This window comes from Dicentrarchus labrax, unplaced genomic scaffold, assembly GCF_905237075.1.
Source record: "Dicentrarchus labrax unplaced genomic scaffold, dlabrax2021, whole genome shotgun sequence".
In the NCBI taxonomy this organism is placed as follows: Eukaryota; Metazoa; Chordata; class Actinopteri; family Moronidae; genus Dicentrarchus; species Dicentrarchus labrax.
The window spans coordinates 28,799,238-28,821,105 of NW_026136719.1; the positions used below are offsets into that span (position 1 = coordinate 28,799,238).

General features: G+C 40.0%; 1 protein-coding gene across 3 annotated transcripts; it reads right to left on the minus strand.

The window, feature by feature from the left end:
* Nucleotides 1-1,821: 1,821 nt before the first annotated feature.
* On the minus strand, nucleotides 1,822-20,774 carry abcc12 (ATP-binding cassette, sub-family C (CFTR/MRP), member 12). Of its 3 annotated transcripts, none has more exons than XM_051380223.1 (31): nucleotides 20,402-20,774; nucleotides 17,350-17,409; nucleotides 16,932-17,083; nucleotides 16,669-16,815; nucleotides 16,279-16,426; nucleotides 15,338-15,574; nucleotides 14,643-14,816; nucleotides 14,227-14,374; nucleotides 13,273-13,421; nucleotides 12,858-12,965; nucleotides 12,356-12,586; nucleotides 12,200-12,271; nucleotides 11,863-11,987; nucleotides 11,009-11,081; nucleotides 9,359-9,562; nucleotides 8,905-9,039; nucleotides 8,587-8,683; nucleotides 8,049-8,099; nucleotides 7,504-7,596; nucleotides 7,293-7,396; nucleotides 6,345-6,512; nucleotides 5,902-6,128; nucleotides 5,614-5,751; nucleotides 5,173-5,362; nucleotides 5,001-5,090; nucleotides 4,719-4,908; nucleotides 4,334-4,493; nucleotides 4,151-4,229; nucleotides 3,215-3,328; nucleotides 2,459-2,623; nucleotides 1,822-2,378 (listed from the first exon to the last, which is right to left on the minus strand). In XM_051380223.1, exons 1-31 carry the CDS (start codon nucleotides 20,498-20,500, stop codon nucleotides 2,286-2,288), a joined length of 4,221 nt encoding a protein of 1,406 aa, XP_051236183.1. In that variant the 5' UTR covers nucleotides 20,501-20,774; the 3' UTR covers nucleotides 1,822-2,285. The 3 variants fall into 3 exon arrangements, with proteins under 3 accessions (XP_051236183.1, XP_051236184.1, XP_051236185.1); XM_051380224.1 differs by lacking the exon at nucleotides 20,402-20,774 and adding an exon at nucleotides 18,809-18,873; XM_051380225.1 differs by lacking the exon at nucleotides 20,402-20,774 and adding an exon at nucleotides 17,894-18,025.
* Between the last annotated feature and the right edge of the window lie 1,094 nt (nucleotides 20,775-21,868).

The following is a 21,868-nucleotide window of genomic DNA, read 5'->3' on the forward strand; positions in this document are numbered from 1 at the left end:
TAAAAACCTTTGCAACAGTGGTTTTTGATTGTGTTTTAAAAGTAAACCCTTTTTTCAAATAGTCATTCCATCATTGGGCTGTCAGGAGGAAAAACAAAAACAACTCTGGTGCCATCATGTGTTCTTAAGTCAGATGGCAGCTGAAGTTGGTGAGAAACAGCAGGCTAAAAGAATCACTGGGATAGATTTTTGCCAAAGCTCCAGACGTTACAGAAGTGTGTTTTTGCTTGTTTCAAAGGCCTTTGAAAAGAATAAGTGGTTCTATATAGAAGTTTTAAATGGTTAATAGCGTGGTACGTATGGTACCCTCAGAAGGTTAGAACTATTTCAGAGGGTTCATTTTAGAACCCGTTGTTTCTTTGTTGCTTAACAAAATGATTCTTTTAAAGGTTAAATCAACATAACAAATCTTTCATAATAAGAATTATATGAAGCTAATTTAACTATAATATTTATAACTTATATCAGGGTTTGGGTGAATATTTGATTCTGATTGGCTGCATTAAATAATTAATTCCTGAGGTAGGACGCCTACTAAGTAGTTCCAGTGAAACTGACTGTAGTCTGTAATCCCGGCCACAAGGTGCTGAACTAACTGCAGCACAGAGAGCTTCCCTGTCAGGAGATGCTGGACGGTGTCAAAAGCACTGGAGAAGTCAGAAAACATGATCCTCACAGTGTTTTGTGGCTTCTCCAGGAGTGTGTACGTTCTGTGACATAGATGATGGCATCATCCACATTCCTAATAATCATCTTCCATGATGCAGGGAATCCCTTCCTTAGCTGTGAAAGCCTCAATTAAGTTGGACGGAGTCACGATCACAGGTTATCATGAAATATGGAAGATCATGGAAAATGATTATTGGGAATGAGCTTGTTGGTTCTGATAAAAAATTAAACATATGCAAGGACCCTTGCAGTATCACTCATTTATCCTGTCCTCTGTCCTGTGATTTGCTGCCTGCCTCATGTCCCTGTCAGTCAGTGTTAAAATTCTGCCATGTTCTTCTGTGTGCTGAACTGAACCTTATGCATGCTGCATCAATGTTACAATCTGTCTAAATACTTCAAACTAAGCAATAAACTAAAATATAAGACTATTTTTCACCTAAGTGAGATTTCTGTGCAACAAGAGACATGCTTGAGTGTTTATTAGATTAGCTCTTAACATGCTTTTTTAAAGTGCGTCATCCATTTATATCTTCATGTGTAAAGATTATATTTCCTAATATGTATATTTTGTATCCTCATCGTTTCTGTCATGAATGGAAGGTGAGAGGATGGAGAGCGGAAAGATAAAGGAGGATTTAAAAGGGCAGGCTAGGGACGAGACCTCACCACGAAAACACAATAACCACATCTGAAAGGAACGTCATGCCTTAAAGGGATTTCACAGCACAAAACCTTCTTCTTCATAAGACACTGGCTGGATTTGATGCCCATATGTGTGAAATTCTCTTTTAAAAGAGCCACAACTGTGGTAGCAAACTTCCTCTATGAGCTGATCCTCCAACAAATTTACTGACTTTGCACAACTATCGAGCATTAGCCACTGTTGCCTCTTCAATCAGCGTTTTCTAACGGTTTCACAGAAGCTTATAGGGGGTGGTGCGTCAATTGGTGAAGAATAAAACTGTTATTGCTAAATTGGCAGCCCTATAGCATGTAAAAAATAAGCAACGAGCATCACTAAGTGCTAATTATAACATACAAGACTAGTAATGTCTTTAACGATTTTAGACACTTTTTAAATGCACATTGCGAGTGCAGATGAGGAAAAGGAGAACTGTGTTATTGATTGCAGCAAACACGAAACAAAACTTACAAATTTACATCCTTTATTACCACTAAGCCCTGTTACATTAGTTATATTTTCCATTTACGGGTACTTTGTAAGATAAAAATGCAATATTTCTTTGACATTGCAAATGCATATACAGTACATATTCACACAACAGATCAAAACTTCATATATAGTAATTTGCAATAGCAGCAAACAAAGACATAGAAAATCAATAAATAATATGTTTTAAATACAGTATACATAACAAATCATATTGACTTCCACAAAAAATGTTCTTTAAGCAGACAGTAGGGATAAGAAATACTTATTATATTTACACAACAACATGTCTGCATTAATATCAAACTCCATCTCTGCTGCTCAGGTACACCTGATATAAGCAGTCCAGATTACAGTATGAGAATACTGTTTAAGATATGGTTGAGCAAATGATTGTTACAGCGGTTACTGTGTAGTGGTGCTGTGGTGTCATTGGCCCTCTTCAGGTGTTCACAGTGTTAGCAGCAGTCAGGAGTGAGGAGAACATAGAGTCCGGTCTTTGCTTCAGTACATCTGGACTGTCGAACTCTGCCGCCTGACGGACAGAACACTTACTGTAAGTTTGAGGTTTAGGATCACACAAACTTTATCTTTGCATATTTCTGTGTTTGTCACCTCTCCGTTGTCCATGACCAGAATACGATCGGTGTTCATCACGGTGTTGATACGATGGGCGATGGTGAGCATGGTACAGCTCTGGAAAGCTTCTTTGATGGTGTTCTGAATTAAGGTGTCTGTCTCCGCATCGATGGATGCCGTTGCCTCATCCAAAAGAATGATCTGTTGGAAAACAGTAGAGACAGTTTGTGTGGATGAGAAGAGTGGCTAAGAAGTGGGCGAGTTAACGGACCAGTGTGTATAATTTAGTGGCATCTGGCAGAAAGTTGCAGATTGCAACCATTAGAGTACAGCTCAGTCTTCCGAACATGAAGGAGAAACTACAGTGACTCACGATAACAGTAACACAAAAGGCCATCTACATACTTACCTATGAATATTATATTCTACTTCTGCCAATAGATCCTCCTAAATGTTACACCCTGGACCTTTAAGATTACATAGGGTAGAGAGGGTTTAGGGGGAAATTAGGTGTAACTGTACAGATTAAGATTTAAAACTGAACAAGAAAATAGAGAATAGTAATGATATAGTAAAAGAGTGCACAGCAAGTAATCACAGTAGCCAAAGAGCCAAAGTCGTTGATAATGAATTGATGCAAATGTGAATAAAGCACATGCGAGCACAAGCAGTTACTTCATTTGACTGGTTGCAACACACATATGGCTGTAGTAATCCACTGGCTGTTCAGAATCAGCAAAATTGGAAAGTGTGCAAATCAAAAGGAATCCGAAGAGGTGGACACATGCAAACCTTGGAGTTGCGGAGTAGTGCTCTGGCCATACACATCAGTTGTCTTTCTCCTACTGAGAAGTTTTCTCCATTCTCCAGCACCTGCGCCTGTAGTTTCCCCTCCAGTCTGGAGATCTGAGGAAACAAAACAATATTCATAGCACTACTTTTACTTTTGCTGTACATTAAAGTCCCATTAATGGAAGAGTTTGACATTTTGACAAATACACTTTCACTTTCTTGCTGAGAGTTAGATGAGAAGAGTGTGTGCAGTGTTTACTAGTAAGTAAGTACTGTACTTAAGTACTAATTTGAGGTACTACTTTACTACTTACTTTACAGCTTTATTTTATGATACTTTTACATTTCAGCAGGAAATATTGCATGTTTTTTACTACTACTACATTATTTTGAGAGTTACTGATACTTTTCAAATGAATATATATAAAACATTTGATGAAAATATAATGCGTCGCTCTAAATGTAACTACCAAACAGTAGGTTAATTAAATAGTCAAAACTAGCTCCACCTCAGTAAAATGGTATTTACACATAATGTATCAGTAATATTAATCCAGTAGTTTGCATTATACTCAAAAGGTGCATTTTTCTATTAGTATGAGTATTTTGAAGTACATAAGGCTGATAGTGCTTCTGTAAAAATGACTGTTAATATTATATTTAAAACAAGGGTTCCATAATGCTGCTACACCACCAAGACAGCCACTACCAGCACGACTGCTGCAACTTCCACTGAATGCGGATAATATTTCAATTTACAATATCATAAGTAGTTGTTGTTGTCTCTATTGTACCAAAGTGACTGCAAAGACAACATTCATAGACCAGTCACATGCTGCACGCTGGCTGACAAGATCTGGTCTGGATAAATGATCACACACTACTGTATAATAAAACAGCTGATGTACTGTGCTTCACATTGTACTGCTAACATACTGAGTCCTTCATGTAGGTCTTCTCCAGCGCCGCCCAGATCTCCTCATCAGTGTAGTTATTGAAGGGGTCTAGGTTGTACCTGTGAGCAAACACACATTATCACAGCTGGTTAACCAGTGACCCACCACAGTGAGAACAGTGTAAACACAAAGCTCTGTGCAGTTAGAGGTTTGCTAAGGTTACCTGACTGTGCCAATAAATAGCACAGGATCCTGGGGGATGATGGACAATTTGCTGCGCAGATCCTGCAGACCAATGGCCATAATGTCCACTCCGTCTATCAGGATGGTTCCTGCTGCCGGCTCCACCAGCCTGAACAGAGCCACGCCTAAAGAGGACTTCCCTACACACACAAAGCATGGAGTATCTAAGAATAGTAACTCTAATGGTTTACAGAGGAAGGGTTTCCTTCAGCATTTTGTTTGTATTCTGCAATCTTCGAAATTTACCTCCATGATAACTATTAATAGTTTATTTATTCAATCATTTTAATGTCTAGATTAACTTGACATTTTCTAAAATTGCCCACTTACACTAAACTCCACCTTTACCTGAGTCAGAGTCTTACCAGAGCCTGTCCTTCCCACAATGCCCAGCTTCTCTCCAGCTCGGATGAAGATATCCAGCCCGTTCAGGACAATGGGTGTATTCTCCCTGTACCTCATCTTATAGTCCTGGAAGGTGATGGCTCCGCTCTTTGGCCAGTCCTCTGAGATTTGAGACTCCTTTATGTGTCTGGGGGCCTCAGACTTACAATCCTATACACAATAAATAACAACTACTGTGAGCAAGCGCATAGGAGGGGTGTTGTGTCTTTATTTTTCTGAGGCAGAGAAGTCCAGATTCTGACCGTGATGTATTCCTGCAGCCGCTCCACCGAGTTAAACCTCGCCTCCACCTCCGTCGCCTGCCTCACCACATACTGAAGCATGCCTGTCAACTGGACAACACAGTCTGTAAAGACACATGTTGCAGGTGCTTGCAATGTGTCAGAGGTCCATTCATTTGCTGTACAAATTTACCTGTATGGTGTAGGACATGGCCAGGCCTTTCAAAGCCGGACTGATGATTTCTTCCTTGCTGAGCACAACGAACAGAGCCACCAGCAAGGTCATAGACGCAGCCATGAAGTCCAGCCAGAAGGAGAGCCAACGTGTCCCCGAGTGAAACAGTAAATAGTGGTTGGAGTTGATGTCATTCAGTGACTTGAACCTACAACATGACAAAGCACAGACCAGGGTTTTTGAACAATAACGCCATACTCCAGTGATCAATAAAACAGCATTTACAATGCATACAAAGGATCAGAGACACTGCGACTAAAACATGACCTGTTGCTTTTACCATGCATACATTTAAAGCAGAGAAGAATTAAAAGACAATCTTAGCAAGACTGAAAGGTCAACAAAACAAAATCAGCAAAAATATATAGCATTTCACCTTGAGGAACTCTGGAATCTTACTTTTTTATGTGGCTGTCTCTTATGTTGTAGGCGTGGATGGTGCTGAGGCCCTGCAGGGTGGAGGTGGTGAGAGAGATGCAGGGAGAGCGACTGATATTCTCCATCCTTTTCATCTGACGGATACTCCTCTGGAATATACTGCAGAGGAACCACAACTGATATTCAATACACCTTAATCAACTTTTGTCAATTGTTGCATGTCTTCATGCACAAAACCAGATTATGAATTTCTACAATCCTATTTTCCAACAGTCCCCATTGAAATTATTAGACTTATCAACAACTCACAAGAGAATGAGGGTGAACAAAGCTCCCATGACAACCACAGCTACCAGCATGGGGGGGAAGACAGACGAGATGATGACAATGGTGAAGGTGACCAGCAGGCAAAACTGCAAGAAAGGGTCCATATGGAGGGGAAGCACGGTGTCCACCTCCTCTTGATCTTTGGAGAAGCGGTTGAGGATGCGGCCAGTTGGTGTCGTGTCGAAGAAACTCATGGGACTTGCGATAATCTGAAAAAGGAAAACAAAAAAGTCTTCATTAACAGCGGCTCATTGGTAGCAACTGCATGTTACTGAAGCTTCTACCAGGCTTTAAAAGAAGTCACACTAAACATACTATCAGAAACAAACACAAACTTTTGATATCGACTTATGATGAGTAAACATGGTTAAATTAAAATTGTAAAGTGTGAGTGTTTAAATTGTTTATAGAAGACTGGCGGTTACCTTCTTGAACATTGTGTTGTGAAATTTGCAGGCGGCATTCAACGTGACCCGAGTGTAGAAGAAGCATTTGATGACGGCAAGTATGACCATGACAACCACCATCACACCATAAATAAGTTGGTAAAACGACAGGTCTGGGTTTTCTGAGATGTCGCCCTGAGGTGACGTCTTATTGAGTGTGGAAAAAAACAGAGAAAACACATGATGTTACTGGAGACCAGGGCCAGAGATAATCCATCAACACAATTTTTTTTAATCTACAATGATAATTTTTATGGCTGACAGAGATGTGATTACATCCAAATATATGTAGTTATCGTGTAGTGAATATTGGGTCAAATAAATACAATGTAAGACTGAAAAGAGTAAAATGTATAATTTGGATTCATAAGGTTCTCTTCAGGTGCGCATTGAATAAAAATCCCCATCACAACCCTTTAAGGTCAGATAACAATAGTCCGGCCTGCCATGCTACTGTGTTACTTGTCCTGCACACTATGATCAACTGTGTTGTGCTATTTAGATAAAGCTGAGTTGAGATGGGAATTAAATAAAGACACAGGGTAGGTATAGGAAGAGTTTATATCCTTCCTGGCTGTCCTGCAAAACTTCATGATTTGTGTCACACCCGTTCTGGGTTGTGAGTTTTGCAAAAGATTGGGTAACACATATTACGTGAACTATTGACTGCTCTCAGATTGTCCAAACAACATGCTCGTTGGAGCAAGTCTTTATTGTTTCCGGTGGTGGGAAGTCACACATCCACTGAGAACACATTCACATTTCAGGTGTGAGAGACAGATAGATAGAGAGAGAGAGAGAGAGAGAGAGGGAGAGAGAGAGAGAGAGAGAGAGAGAGAGAGAGAGAGAGAGAGAGAGAGAGGGAGAGAGAGAGAGAGAGAGAGAGAGAGAGAGAGAGAGAGAGAGAGAGAGAGAGATGGTTCTCACCCCATTACCCTTCCCCAGCCAGAAGCTGAGCCACCAGTTGCTGAAGGCTGTAGATCCGATCATCAGGACGATGTTCAGGATGGTGAGGAAGGTGACGAAGTAGCCTGCAGCAAAACAGTCACACCAAACATCATCAACTGAATTGGGCATGTGTGAATTGTGTATTATTGCACAGAATCATGCCAATGCCGACGTGTGTACTGTATCAGACCTCCAGCTGCCTGGCAGTATTGATGGTAGACTCTCCAGGAGATGGAACCTTCTGTGGAGGTCTCCTGACTGACCAGCTGGTCACCGACTGCAGCTAAAGGGGAAGGGAAGGATTTTATAAAATCATGGCACAATTAGAGTGACTTCCATTTGCATCAGTCTGGCAGAGTGAAAAGCAGACCATCACAGAACAGGGCAAGATGTGATAATCGTTTAATTATAGGGATAATGGCGCACTTAGTTTGTTGTAAACATGAAAAATGACAAAATGCTGTGTAGTATCTTGAGAGAGACATTCAAACCCAGCTTACGTTCTCACCTCCACACACCATGCCAATCAGTGTGGTAAGTGGCTGTGAATGTGACTTTATCGGTTTCAGAAAATTACAGAAATTTTCAGACACAGCCGTCCCCAATTCCATTGTCAGAAAGGTGGTCACTCAACAAGCGCTTCTGTTGAAGCATACATGCCCACTTAACTTTGGCTTTCCCACATTAGAATGGGCCTGGATATGAACTAGACATCTGAACATTTTGTAGACTTACATTTTTGGTCAGCTGTCACTCCATCATCCTTTTCATCTGACATGTCAAATGCTGAAAGAAAGCACAGATGGTGGGGAAAATATTAATACCACGACAGGAATCATCTCCTTACTGCAGATTCTAATAAAGGCATTAAATGTTAAGTTGATGTTAAGTATATTGACAGTCAGAACTGCAGGTGTGTTGCTCTGTTTGGTATTGTTTCACAAAGCTTTGTGATCATTGCCCCCTGCTTCTTTCATCCAATGTCTCTTTGTTTCCTCCATGGACCTTTTACCTCCTGGTAATATTGGCCCCTTTACAAGCCCACACACAGTATGACAGTATGTTGCAAACTATCCTACAATATCCCATTGTCTATGTTCTGACTGTCTCTACTCTCTGAACTGCTTTTAGGGATCTTTGTACTAAAGTCTGTAATGAGCAGCACCCTTATTTTCATTTTAAGGAGTCTATAAAGATGAATTGAGGTATCATAAATGATCCAACACTGTATCATTTTTTTTGGATCATTAAAACTTTTTCCTGGTTTCCATACCTGGGTTTACTATACCACTGTCTGCGCTATCTCTTAGCTCAACTTCCTTCAGCTGGGCAACGTCTTGGGGTGACACTTCATCCTCCTCTTTCTGAGTCTGTAAATGATAAGCAAAAACACAGTGATACCGATACAGTGAGTCTGCTGCTGACAAGTTTAAAATAAGTAGATGATAAACTGTTAACTTATCTTAAAAAAATATTGTCCCTTGTTTTACAGCCAACCTTTTTTTAATTGTTTTTGAGCTAGTAAAACAATAAAGAACTGGTGAGAATAGCAGAGCTACAGTACATCTGAGTTTATTTTTTTTTTTTTTACTTTGGCCTGTTCCATCTGGTAGTTGCTGATGAGCTGAGCGTAGCGTCCATTGGTCTTCATCAGGGCCTGGTGGTCTCCAGCCTCCCGCACCTCACCATCCTCCAGCACCAAAATGTCATCACAGAACTCCAGATACTGACAGACATAAGGACAAGCATGTCAATAAAACCATCCCGGCACTGTGGCCACAGGTCTAACCAACAGCACATGTCCATATTTATTTATGGCATTTCACAGACGCTCTTATCAAGAGTGACTCACTGCTTACAATTCATGATGAAGATAATATTAGCGGCAGCAATCAGACACCACTTCCTGATGTGTGATTTACTTTGTGATCACACGTGATTTTGAATATGTTATTATGAATGCGTTTGCACATTTGTTTGCTAAAGCTCTTAGCTATTTAGGATTCATTATCTGCTGTACAATAGAACTGTGTCTATCTCCCTACCTGCAGCTGGTGTGTAACCAGTATGACGGATTTTCCCTGCAGCTCCTTCTTAATGCATTCTTCAAAAATGTGCTTCCCCACATGGGCATCGACAGCAGACAGCGGATCGTCAAGGAGGAAGATGTCCTTATTGGAGTAAACAGCTCTGGCCAGGCTGATCCTCTGCTTCTGTCCCCCTGACAGATTCAGCCCTCTTTCTCCGATCTGCCAACAAAAAATGGCAGAAAGAATTTAAAATCGGCTTTTCACTTTTTCTAATTTACACCAATGTAAAATAAAAAATAAACATTCCACACATCTTTGCAAAAACACAGGGTGCAGGTGCATGAAGATACTGAAAGTCAAAACAAGTACCCACAGCTTCAAATAAACTCATTAGTTTAGCTTGGAATTTACCCCAAATTGAGTTTCAGAGTTGGTTATGTTAAACCAATAGACCCGGTGTCTTAGTTTTGACTCAGACATGACGACTGATTTATGTCATGCAATAGTTAGTGTACTTTGCACAGTAGATTATTGTTCTTTCTCCCTGAACATCTAGTTTTATATTAACTTTCATGGAAGATTTGCACTTGAACATAGTGTGAAGTAACACAATTGACACAGTGAACTTGCAGTAATTAACTAAAGTGCAATGCTAAAATGGGCTTCAAGGGAAAAAGCAAGGAATGTGAATCACTGATTGTTCCAACTAATGTTTATGTGTTTTTATTAGTAATAGAAACCAAATAACACACACCGTAACATGGCATAATCTAGTGTTTGAATGGTTGTAGACTAATGATCAGCTTGAGGGAAAAAAGTTCCTTCCTTCTATTGAGTTGTCTCAGAGCTCAAAACTAGTGGTCAATGGATATGAGTTTTTCAATGGCCTGCTCTCTATATTTAGAGAGCAGGGCGAGTCTAGTGTATATTAACCTTTCCTACAGTAGTTACTACATACATAATGGTTACAGCACAACTACAGCCCTAACAACAGTCATAAATGCCAGTTAGATGGCATGACTCATCTAAATACTGTACACAGGTCAGCAGTCTGGCTTCTTGACATCTGTAGCAGAATATTGAGGCTTGCCAATGATAAATGCACACTACAATCTTGGTTATCTTAACCAGTACAATGTGGTTTTCTTTTTAAATAAATGAAATAGAAAAATACATTGGGTTATGCCATAGATGTCAGAAGAATGTGTTTAATATAAGGGGGAGCGGAGTATGTCAGAAGTGAGGAAACTTCATTATTGCATATAATTGTGTCTGAAAGCTGGCTGTGAACCAATGCTGATTATCTCAAGATGCCAGATAATTGCCAACTGATTAATTGGTCTATCGCTACTCAAGACCACCAAGCATTTCTACAAGATTGCTGTGGTTCATGAGGAAACAACTTAAAAGAAAGCCTTGTTATTTTGGCACTAGACTATATGAGCAAGTCTCTGAAATCCAAGCCAGACACAGCTAAGCACCACAGACCACCAGTCTGGTTAGTGCTCCTTCTTAGCAATGAATTGTTTACATTTTACATGTTTACAAAGGGCATCTTACCACACATCAGAGGGTGTAAGTGTTAAAGGTTCAACTACAAGAAATCATTCAGAAACATAAAAACATTCAGTTTGGAAAGTTGAGACAGCAGCAGAGAGCTCCTACCTCCGTCTGATCACCATATGGGAGGATTGTCAGGTCAGCTCTGAGGCTGCAGACATCCACAACTCTTTCGTATCTGTGGAGGAAAACAATAAATAAAAAAGTCAGGGGACAGCCAAGTATACTGTATTCAACATGGCCATTCTGAAGACCATTTTGGTTATTTCATTTAGTTTACTTCATAAGAAAAACAACAGAAATGTGATGCATCATTTTGGAAAAAAGTCTGCAAAATACATCAAGAGATACACAATTCTGTCCTCAGTAAATGTAAGATTTTGCGTGCAGCCTCTTGTGCATCTTGATATATTTAATATGAACACATACTGTCTGTTACCATCTGTAATCATAAGCAGGGGCTACTATTGTTTTTACATACTTATCCATTTTGGAATAATCCCTTTATTCTGTGTATATTATATACTCACAGCCTATTTCTAGTTTGACTGTTTCTGCACAGACAATGCACATGAGAGAGAGTCAAAAGGACAAAGGCTCAGAAATGCAGCATAAATACCAGCTACACCACATGACTCATCAAAATACTGCACACAGGTCAGCAGTCTCACTTCTTGCCATCTCTTGCAGCATAGCGAGGCTTCCCAATGATAAACCTGTCAGATAACAGAGATGACTTCTGCTCTTATTTGACAACCTTGCCAGATGCGAACTCACAGAGATAAGAGGAACTTTCTCCCAGTTTAACATTTGTCACGTGAGATAACCTTAAAAGGAAGATCCAAGCCTGATTTTACAGGCCTGTGTCTCTAGAGCAAAAGAGAACAGTAGTAACTTATTCACTTCACATACGGTATCCCCTTAGTTAATAATACATAGTGGGTTAAGTGATCAATTACTTGGTCTGATCAAATGGTTCCCCCATCAGGATGTTTTCTTGAACAGTTCCATGGAATATCCAGGCCTGCTGGGAAACATAGGCAAATGTCCCATCAGCTGTCAGGGAGCCCTGCAGAAGATGCATCTAAAATACAGAAAATGCAGAAAATGCATGAGAAACGCTGTATGTTAAGGAGCATCAGTTAAAGGTGCTGTAAGTGAAATCTGCATTTCCTGTCCGTTCTTGCAGTTAGCAGTGCCCTGTGTCTTCTCAACATCAACACACTGATACTGCCAAACATTATGTCAGAGACTTGCAATGATGGTAAAAGAGAATAAATTGCAAAAAAGACAAACCTGTTCCAAAATGCTGGAAATCAGTGATGTCTTTCCACTTCCCACATTCCCACAGACACCAAGCAGGTTGCCCTTCAGGAAATAACCCAGAGTAAGTTTACTAATCTAACCTCAATCATTAACCATTCAATAATCTGCATCAATGGTAAAGGACACCTTAGGCAGTGTGAAGGAGATGTTCCTCAGGGCTGGCAAGGTTTCAGTCTTCCCATTCTGGGACATCTCATCCACTTTGTGTCCAATCACCCCATTGGCTGAGCCGGGTGGCGAGTCTGGCGAGCTGTATGGTTTGGTCCATGAAAGTGTGGCGTTTTTCATCACTATGGCCGAGCCACTGTCTTCCCTCAGCATCAGGTAGGGCTCTGGATTCTGGATCAGCAATATTTTCTGAAACAGCCACACATTGCATTCATAAGCTTTTTCACGTTTTCGAAGTTGAGAGTTTAATTGCAAACGAGATCCACAACAGCAACAAATTATGTTTCAAATAAATAAGGATTAAAAAAAGCCATGTTCACGTATCACTACCTAGGTAAGATATTACAACCTTGCACTTTGTATTGCTGGATCATGTCACTGCAAAAGAGTGTTAATGAATAATACAGCTAATAATAAAATAATAATAACTGCTGTCCAGGACTCAAAGAGAATAGTTTACCCTCAGTCGTGTCAGTGAAACAGCAGCCTCAGCCAGGGACTTCACAGACAGGGGCATCAAAGCCAGGCAGAACCTCATGGAGTTGAAGATGGCAATAGTGGTAAAGGCCTGTAATGATTGAATAGCAATCAGAGATTCAACACTGACACTGACTTATATTGGTTTTAAATTGACTACAATGCTCTCTGGTGCACACAAACAAACAAAGGAAAAATAGTGTATCAACAATAACCTAAACACATATTTTATGTCTCAGAACCCTACATATTGTAACTAGACAGAGCTTTCTGTTCTGTACAATGACTTACAGACTTCTCTCTATGTCCTGTTTTTCAATACATCTCTATTAACCACTGAAATGACACACTAGGCATGTTGACAAAGGTTGTATACGCTGCACTGCTGTGGTACTCACATCGGACGTGCTGAGACCTAGGCCCAACAAAGTGTGTACAATGAAGGTGAGAACGGTGGCGAGGGTGGGAATGATGCTGGTGATGCTGGTATTGATGTTCTGGACATAGCTGACACTCTGTAAGTGTTTCTTCTCAGTTTTCCTTAAGCCTACGAGAGAAACAGCATCACAGGTTTGGAAAAGACTTGGTTTTTACATTTACATCTCCTGGTAAACGTATTAGACCCTTGCTGCTGGAGCCACCCAGTCAACATTTCAGCAGTTGTGAAGACCCAGGGCTGTGTGGAGTCCACTCCAAAAATAATGTACTAAACTATTATATACTAAAATACTTATAAATCATATTCAACTGGACAATGTGCAGACATGGACAAGCCCCACATCCAACAATTGGCCATTTATGTTCAAAACAAATATGTTTTGAATATTAATACAGGTGCATGAGCGCAAGGGGGAGGTCAAGAAGCCATCTTAAAACCAAACAAAAGTTTGAGAGTCAGAAGGTTGCAGAAACTTCTAATGAAGTGAGTTCAACAAGTAGGGCAGTTCCTGACAAAGGAAGCTAGAAGCCAAGACGCACATTGCTGCACACAGAAAGAGCATGGACTGGTGGAGGAGAAGGCCCAATGGAGCTTAATCCATGGTACTTGTTTTGCATGCATTTAGGGAAGGAGGTGCAGGTTAGGTGGCATGGTGGTGGAGAGTATATGGCTGCTGCCTCTGCCTCTGATGCCTCCTACAGAATGGCTATGTGTTCAAAAGCTAATTAAAACATACTGTTTCGTTTAAAGGTCTTCATCATGGTGCCAGTTTCCACCATCTACAGATTCACATACAGGTGAGCATGTTTTCCTTTTTACTTACAGAAATCCCAAATTTTGGACCACGAAACATGTTGTTTTGTTTACACAAAGGGGAAATATACATGATATTGATAGAGAGTCCACTTCATACCTGCAATCTTTGTCTCAAAGGAATCTTCCCAGGCGTACATCTTGATAAGTTTGATGCTGTTGAGAATCTCATTCATTGTGCGAACGCGGCTGTCTGTTATCAATATAGCTTTCCACCTGAATTTGTTAATGAGCTTGGCTAGGAAAAACTGAAAGCAGAAAAAAGAACGATATTAATATTAATGATAATGGAAAACAAGCAGCAAATATAGTAGTATAGTATAGTAATTTAGGCCTATCCTTGTGGCTGAACTACTTAAGGAAAATATCCTGTATAACATGGAAAGCATTAAATATGTGCCTACAAGTAGCTAATTAAAATACAGAAAAATAGGGTGAGGAAAAATCTGAAACCCATACTTTTCACTGCTAATTGAAATACGTCCACGTATGATGTGCAGTTTCTAAAGTACAAACCTGTATGGGGATGAAGATGAGGTAGGTGCAGACTCCAGTCAGTGCAGTGTAGCCCAGAATATAGCAGGCATAGACGATACACACAATAAAGAGGACTGGGGCACACAGCACAAAGCTTCCAAACAATACTGCCTCAAATATTCTATGTCCATCGTTGGTCAAAACATTAATCATCTGGACGAGAGAGAGAGAGAGAGGTAGAGATTGTATTATGCAAAAGGTCCCCTATAACCCCAATTACATGCACAGGTAGAATGCTCTGGTTGATAGATAGATAGATAGATAGATAGATAGATAGATAGATAGATAGATAGATAGATAGATAGATAGATAGATAGATAGATAGATAGATAGATAGATAGATAGATAGATAGATAGATATACTTTATTGATCCCAAGCTGGGAAATTGTGTGGTTTTATGACTAATTCTCAAATCCTTTTTTGAAATTATAGTCAATCACATAGTAAATGGGTAAACAACTGAACCTTCCTAAGTTCTGCTATTTTAGGAACCTTGGTCAACTTTCTCCTTTCCTGTACTTCCTTGTGCTCGGCTTGTCTATGTTGAAAAGACAACCAAATTTTGAAGTTGGTTAAAAGATAAAACTGGCTTATATATATATAGCCACATCTTAAGTTAGCTAACACAGTATTTAACAAGCATCAGCCCTCATGCATGTAACCCAGGCTTTACCTCTCCCATGGAAATGCCGCTGTGCACCCGGAGGGATATCACTTTCTGGAAGGCCATTGAAGAGAAGGCACCCTTCAGTCTGACTGCAGTGCGCAGGTTTAAAGCCCACAGCAAAGATATTAGGAAGGCTTTGAAGAACTCTGAGGTGAACAAAGCGAAGGCCAGACCAACACCGTGGGACGTTGTGGACAACTCTGGGTTATCAGTATAATTTAGTATCTGATAGACCAGAACAGCCTGCAAGGACAGAGAGGTTTGTAACACTTAATGAGAGAGCATCACACATTAACATTGTTTTTCTGCCATTGATAAAATCCTGCATGAATATACATTGCATTTCTCTTTTCTGGGCAGTGCCACCAACTACTGTAGTTTGTGGTAAAGACTGACAGTGTTGTAAAGTAAATGTAAAATACATTTACTCATGTATACTTAAGTACCATTTTGAGTTGCTTGTACTTGCATTTCTAAAGATTAAAGCATCGATTACAACATTTTTGTTTGTTTGTATGTTTTAAGCTCAAAGAGGCAAAATCACCCAATATTTAACAAAAAAAAGCAAGATTGGAGAGAAGAACTTCAGGTTTTTTCTTCTTTCATACCCCATTAGTCATCTCAACCCCTCCTATTTAGCCTGTGACCCTTTAATAGGCACCTGACGCCTATGATGGTAACCTATAGATTAAACTACCTAACTGTATGCATTATAAAGGAGCTACTCTATTCGCCGCCCCCAGTTGAAACAGAAAGTATGAATTGGCCTTTACTTTTTATACTTTAAATATATTTAGCAGATAATACATATGTAGCCTAGTAAGGTTTTGAATGGTTCCCCCTCCACATTGACAATGAATGTGATATTAGGACATATTCTGAGGAGGCCACTGGATGCGGCCGACAGAAGAAGCACCGGCTGATACTAAAATTCAGAAAAAAATTACCGGGCCAAAAAATGCTGCCACCATGGAAAGGACCCCAATAATGACAGACACAATCAGCCGGGTTCTTTGAAAGCGAAGGATCACCCGAACCAGAGAGGCCTTCTCCAGGCCCACCTTTTCCACTTCTTCCTCCCAGAGTCTGTGGAGCCTGTGCAGCACACACAATCAGAGTCCACACTATCAGCTTTGTTAATTTACTACAAAAGTAAAACAGTAAAAATGCTCATAAAATGCACTTTACACATTCCGTTTTTAATAGTTCCTTAGTATTTTTATGATTCCGTTTCACGATATGAGTTTCAACAGCTAGACTTGTCACATGTCAAATGTACTGTACTGTCAAACAGAGACATGTGACACCCCTGTGAATCAGCAAGAAGATTGTGAGACCTTTCTCCACTGGTGTGGGCAGCATCCAGAGGAGACAGGTTGAGAGAGCTCAGGTCCAGCTTATTCCTGAAAATGGCCCACATCATGTGGGTCATCCAGGCAAAGGTTGTAAAGGACAGGAAACCCGCATTGTCCAGAGGGTGGGACCTAGACATGGAAACATCAACCAATATAAGATAATATAAGTACAGTCTGTAAACATGTTCAAAAAATATTCAAATTCGAATTATATTTAAGTGCTCTGAAACATCAGTGACACTGACTGTGATGAGGAGCAGCGGAAAGGTTTGAGGGTCTGAAGGCTCTGGTGGTATTTTCTGAATCGAGAAGGGTCCGCTGTTTCACTTTTATCCAAATCAGTATGTTCTGGACCGGAGGCCACAGATTCAGTTCTCCGTCGGAAACCATCTTCCTTCTTAAGAGTCATAAATGCAAAGAGACAGAGTGAAGGAATCAGACAGAAAGGAAAGAGTTAAACAGAGTAAGAAACAGAGAGTGCCTCTTTCTCAATATTCCAGCCAAATACTCACAGAAAGTGGATCAAAGACATCCACAACAAAAACACAGGATGTGGGAGAAACAATAGGAGGGGAGACTAAAGCAACATGCACAAGCAGAGAAAGCAACATGTGAAGAGGTCAGGAGAATGCTGGTGGAAGCTGCTGTTTGTTTTGTACTTACAAAAGAGACTCCTTGAGTATCGTTCTTCTCCAAAGAATACTCTGTCGTCTTCATTTTGTCCTGTACCGTGGACAGTAGGCAAAGAAAGACACAGTTAAATCAGCCAGCAATATATTTTAAGTATAGTATAAGTAGAAACATTGCTTGTGGTATGCATGCAGTATGTAGCTGGAGGCTGTAATCATTTCTCATTCTGCCATCTAACATGTGTATATACAAACCGATCATTATGTGTTTGAATAACACATTATAACACAATCGTCATTCATCCTATGAGTTGCTGTAAGCATTCATGATGTATTAGGATGTGTTACATGTATTATAACTGATGTTTTGATTTGATACATTGTTATATACTGTCTGAGTCTGGTATTTTTATGATTGTGTAATGTATTGTGCTGTGTGTGTTGTTCTGTTTGTATTTTCTCTATTTATTTTATTAGGGACTGCGGATGCAAATTAGCAGCTTTGCTATAATCCGGCATGTTTACAGAGATGTTATATCGATGTCACAGGGCATTACAAGTGTGATCAAAATACTCACAAATGTACGGATATCCCATGAAAGTGTATGAAATCTTGCAAACAACACCAAAAAAACGACTTTAAGATAGCATGGTAAACCAAAACAGTTGTTTACGTAACAACTAAAACAACAGCTCTGTTCAACAGGACCTCATAGCTTACACGAAAACACAGTGTCAATGAATTACAGCAGCCCTCGTCCTATCTGCCTCTCACCTCCATCCAAACTGTTTCAAAGTTCTCACTGTACAGCCAAATAAATGCACCTTCACAAAGATGAGTCCATGTGACCTTTGTTGCTGCATAGTAAAATACACAAAAAGCTGAAAAAGCAATACTCTACAGTCTTACATGCAAAGTGGATGGAGTAACTCTGATCAGTTGTTCCTGTACGTGTTCATGTGTCATGAGGTTAGGTGAAACAATAATACATGGTAGATATAAAACACAGACCACCAACAGCTAAAGAAACACAGCCACAGGCAGTACCACAAACAGAGAACTGCAGGGTGACAATGACACAGCTCTTCTGTCATACGTCCTGAGACCACATCTGTTTTGATAATCAATGAAACAGATGTTTAAAATGTCCTCTTTCCCCTCAAAACATCCAACATTCAGACAGAACAGATTTCAGCACTATATTTCAAACAAATAACAGCTGAAATATATGCACAGCTGTGAAAGGGTAACAATGAATCACTATCATTATTCTGTTATTCAAGTAAGTTAAATTAGACCAAACCCTAACCTTAACTCTAAAACCAATTTAAACTGAAGTTACTAAATCTGAAATTAAGTGACATAAACAAGACCTAAATCAATATAACTGAATGAAAATACACTTAAAAAGACTACAGTAACAAACTAAACTGATCAAACTTACTAAAACTGAGTGAAACTCTTGCTGTAAAGAAGCGAAATGGAACAGTACCTCTGTGTGGAGGATAAGGAAGACTCACTGCGGCTTGTTGATACTGAATCTAAAGCTGACACTGGAGCAGCTTTTTACTCTGTGTTACACAAGTCCTTTTATAGAGATCAAAGGTTTGCCTGTTCAGAGGTAAATGTCCCTCCTCATCCTTGGAGGACAATATTATCAGACTGCCAAACCAATTGAAGTAAGGGGTTAGGGTTAGGGTTATGGTTAGGGTTAAACAATTCAGTTACATAGGAGTAAATGATAAAGATTGGGGGCTGTGACAAAAGTTTGTGGAAACCTAATTTAGACTGTGTAATTAAAATTAAATAATTAAATTGAGGAGCCTCTTTAGCCAGAGCCAGTGGCCGAAGGATGGTCACTCATTCACAGCATCCTGTCAGCGACCCTGGAAGGTAATGAGCTGGCAAGAAAAGCTGGAATGCAATGGCAACTAGGTCATAGATCACCTGTGGATCACCCTTTTGCATCTCCCGGACTGACCAAGCCCTTCTGCCAGCAGCCGTGACTGAGGGGGCACTGTGGTGTGTATCAGGAGGCATTACACCAACGTTACATGTCAAAGTCAATTTACTAGTCAGGGAGAAGCACATACATTTTTAATGTAGAGCCTGTGTTATGTGCAATGCTTTCTAGTTGCATTATGGGAAGTGTATTTTTTTAGAGAGTCAAGGTATGTCCTGCATTAGTTTAGACTTTTTAAAGTCCCCCCCCCCCAACACACACTCCCTGGGGCCCCAGGGAGCTGTGGGACCATAAGCTGCTGCTTAGGTTGCTTATAGGGAGAGCCAGCTATTTATATTGTCAGGAAAAAAACAAAATCATTTCCTAATTAATCAATTATTTGCTTTTTGTCTATGTAATGCCAGAAAATAACAACAATTGTCATAAGATGAGAGCCCACTGTGATGTCTTAATATTCATGTATTTTGTTATAGCTGCTAAAGAGATATGTGTGTGATTTATGCAAGGAACTATAACATCATGAATTATTTATCATTACTACAAGGCACTAGAATCTATAATTCATTTACCTTTGCTCCTGTTTTACCTGCCAGTCTGGTAAGATGGTACACACTGACTGTGAGTTTTTACTCTTCATTCACTTGCAATATAGCTTCATTTTCAGGATTCAGTCCACAAAAAATGTACAGACATTTTTAATTTATGCAAAAATCCAAACACAATTTCCCCAGGGTATTCTTCTGTCGTGTCAAGGGGAACAACTGAATGGGACAATAATAATTACTTAATAAATTCAAGTGACAGTAATAATGAGTAAACAATTTAACTATTAACAGTGTTTTGTTTCGTTCAGTGATACTTCACAAAAAAGGGGCTGTAGGTTTGAAAGCAGGGTGTTGAAAGTTCGTAGTTCACATCATTTACAGTGTACTCTTCTAGTCCTACTTTCACCAAAATATAACCAGTTCAAGGATTCCATTTGTCGCACAGTGATCCTCCAAGGGATTCTCCTGAGCAAACCCATTGTGAAGGGTAGGCCAGATTGAACTGCTGCAATATTCCTAACTGATCGAGTGACTGTAACTCACTTGCCTTGCCCTACTGTACTATTCAGTAGCCTACCTGTAGGGTTTTCTCCAGAAGCTCTCCACCTGCTGGATGCATGCTGCAGCTGTAGGTGGGAGGAAAGAACCCCTCCAGGGTTCCTGTTAAAAGTCTCATGTTTATTCAGAAGAATCGTCACCACTTGCTGAACGTTGGAATCCAGTTGGAAAAAGAGAAACCTTGGCAGACAATCCATGTTATGGGAGAGCAATGTTAAATCAGTGAAGTACTATTATTAATAATACTATTAATAATATTCACATGCCACCCCACTGTTAACTGTCCTTTCTCTCTCACTTTCCCGACAGTGGCTCTGCACTCCAGCATCTGGGTGAACAAGTATAAATTCTTCTTCCTTGTCAGTCTTTGTTTTATCTTTCTTTATCCACATCTTCCCCCGCTCACAAACCAATTGGACTATGTCTTCACCCGCCACCGTTTTACTTTCATGTCTCTCATCACTACTTGGTGTCTTATTCTATCCCCCTTCCCTCTGTTCAGACACAACCCACCCGTGCTACCCGTCATAACCTCCGCTCTCTCCCCATTGACCTCTCCTCCTCTGTTCTCTCATCTCTCCCCCAGCCTGAGTCCCCTGAAATTCCTCTTCTTTCTACTGGGTCCTCTTCTCAAGCCCTTCTCTGGCCCGTCACCTTCAGGCCTAACTCTTGTTCCTTTTGAGTTTGAATGCTTGTATTGTAAGTTGTTTTGGACAGAAGTAATCTAATGAATATGATGTCATGTAGAGTCTAGTAGAGCTGGACTGAACGGTACAGAACACTGTATTGATACAGCTCTCAGTGACTTGAGTTTATATTGGAGCAAATGGATAAAATTGTGATCATACAACAGGTTTGGCAAGTTCTGTAATTTTTATTGTTCTTACAGTTTCTTTCGTAATGGCTGTGAAAAATGTTTTTGGGCAAGAGCAAGTCACATGACCTTGTGTCATGTTTGGGGCTAACGCAGCAACAAAGTGTCCTCTACAGCAGAAGCTTTCAAGGGGAGCTGGGCATTCCGTAGATGTGATTGGTCTTGCAGTTGTGGTGTAATTAGATCCTCCATATGATCTCCACTGAGTTCAAAATACTAACTTCACTGTCATTACTGACATTATTTACACTAACAGGGGTTATTTGTTTTACTTGGAATACAAATACTGCGATTCAAAGTCCTTGTACAACCGATGTGCCAGCTGAAGCGGTACACAAAAGGGTTGTCATTCACAACAAATGAACACTTTGTCTTCTGAATACCACAAAATACACATTCTGCTTAGAGTGCAAATATCGTTTCAAAGATGATCTATTTTGAAAAGGAGAGTACGGTTGCTGTATTTTTCATGCTGGATGTTCCATGTAAGTCCCATAAGCTTTCATTTCAGGGGATGGAGAAGATATCCATAACTTAATATTGGACCATCTGGCATTAATTCAATTTAAAATGTATTTAATTTTACATGATGAAGTGCAAAAGACTGACATG

Bases quoted from the DNA above. Each gene is read 5' to 3' on its own strand.
- abcc12 (XM_051380223.1), bottom strand. From the start codon at position 20,500: ATGAGACTTTTAACAGGAACCCTGGAGGGGTTCTTTCCTCCCACCTAC. The intron at 17,084-17,349 runs GTAAGTACAAAA...ATGACTCTTAAG, and splicing joins ATACTCAAGGAGTCTCTTTT to AAGGAAGATGGTTTCCGACG. The intron at 6,513-7,292 runs GTGAGAACCATC...ACACTCAATAAG, and splicing joins GGCTGGGGAAGGGTAATGGG to ACGTCACCTCAGGGCGACAT.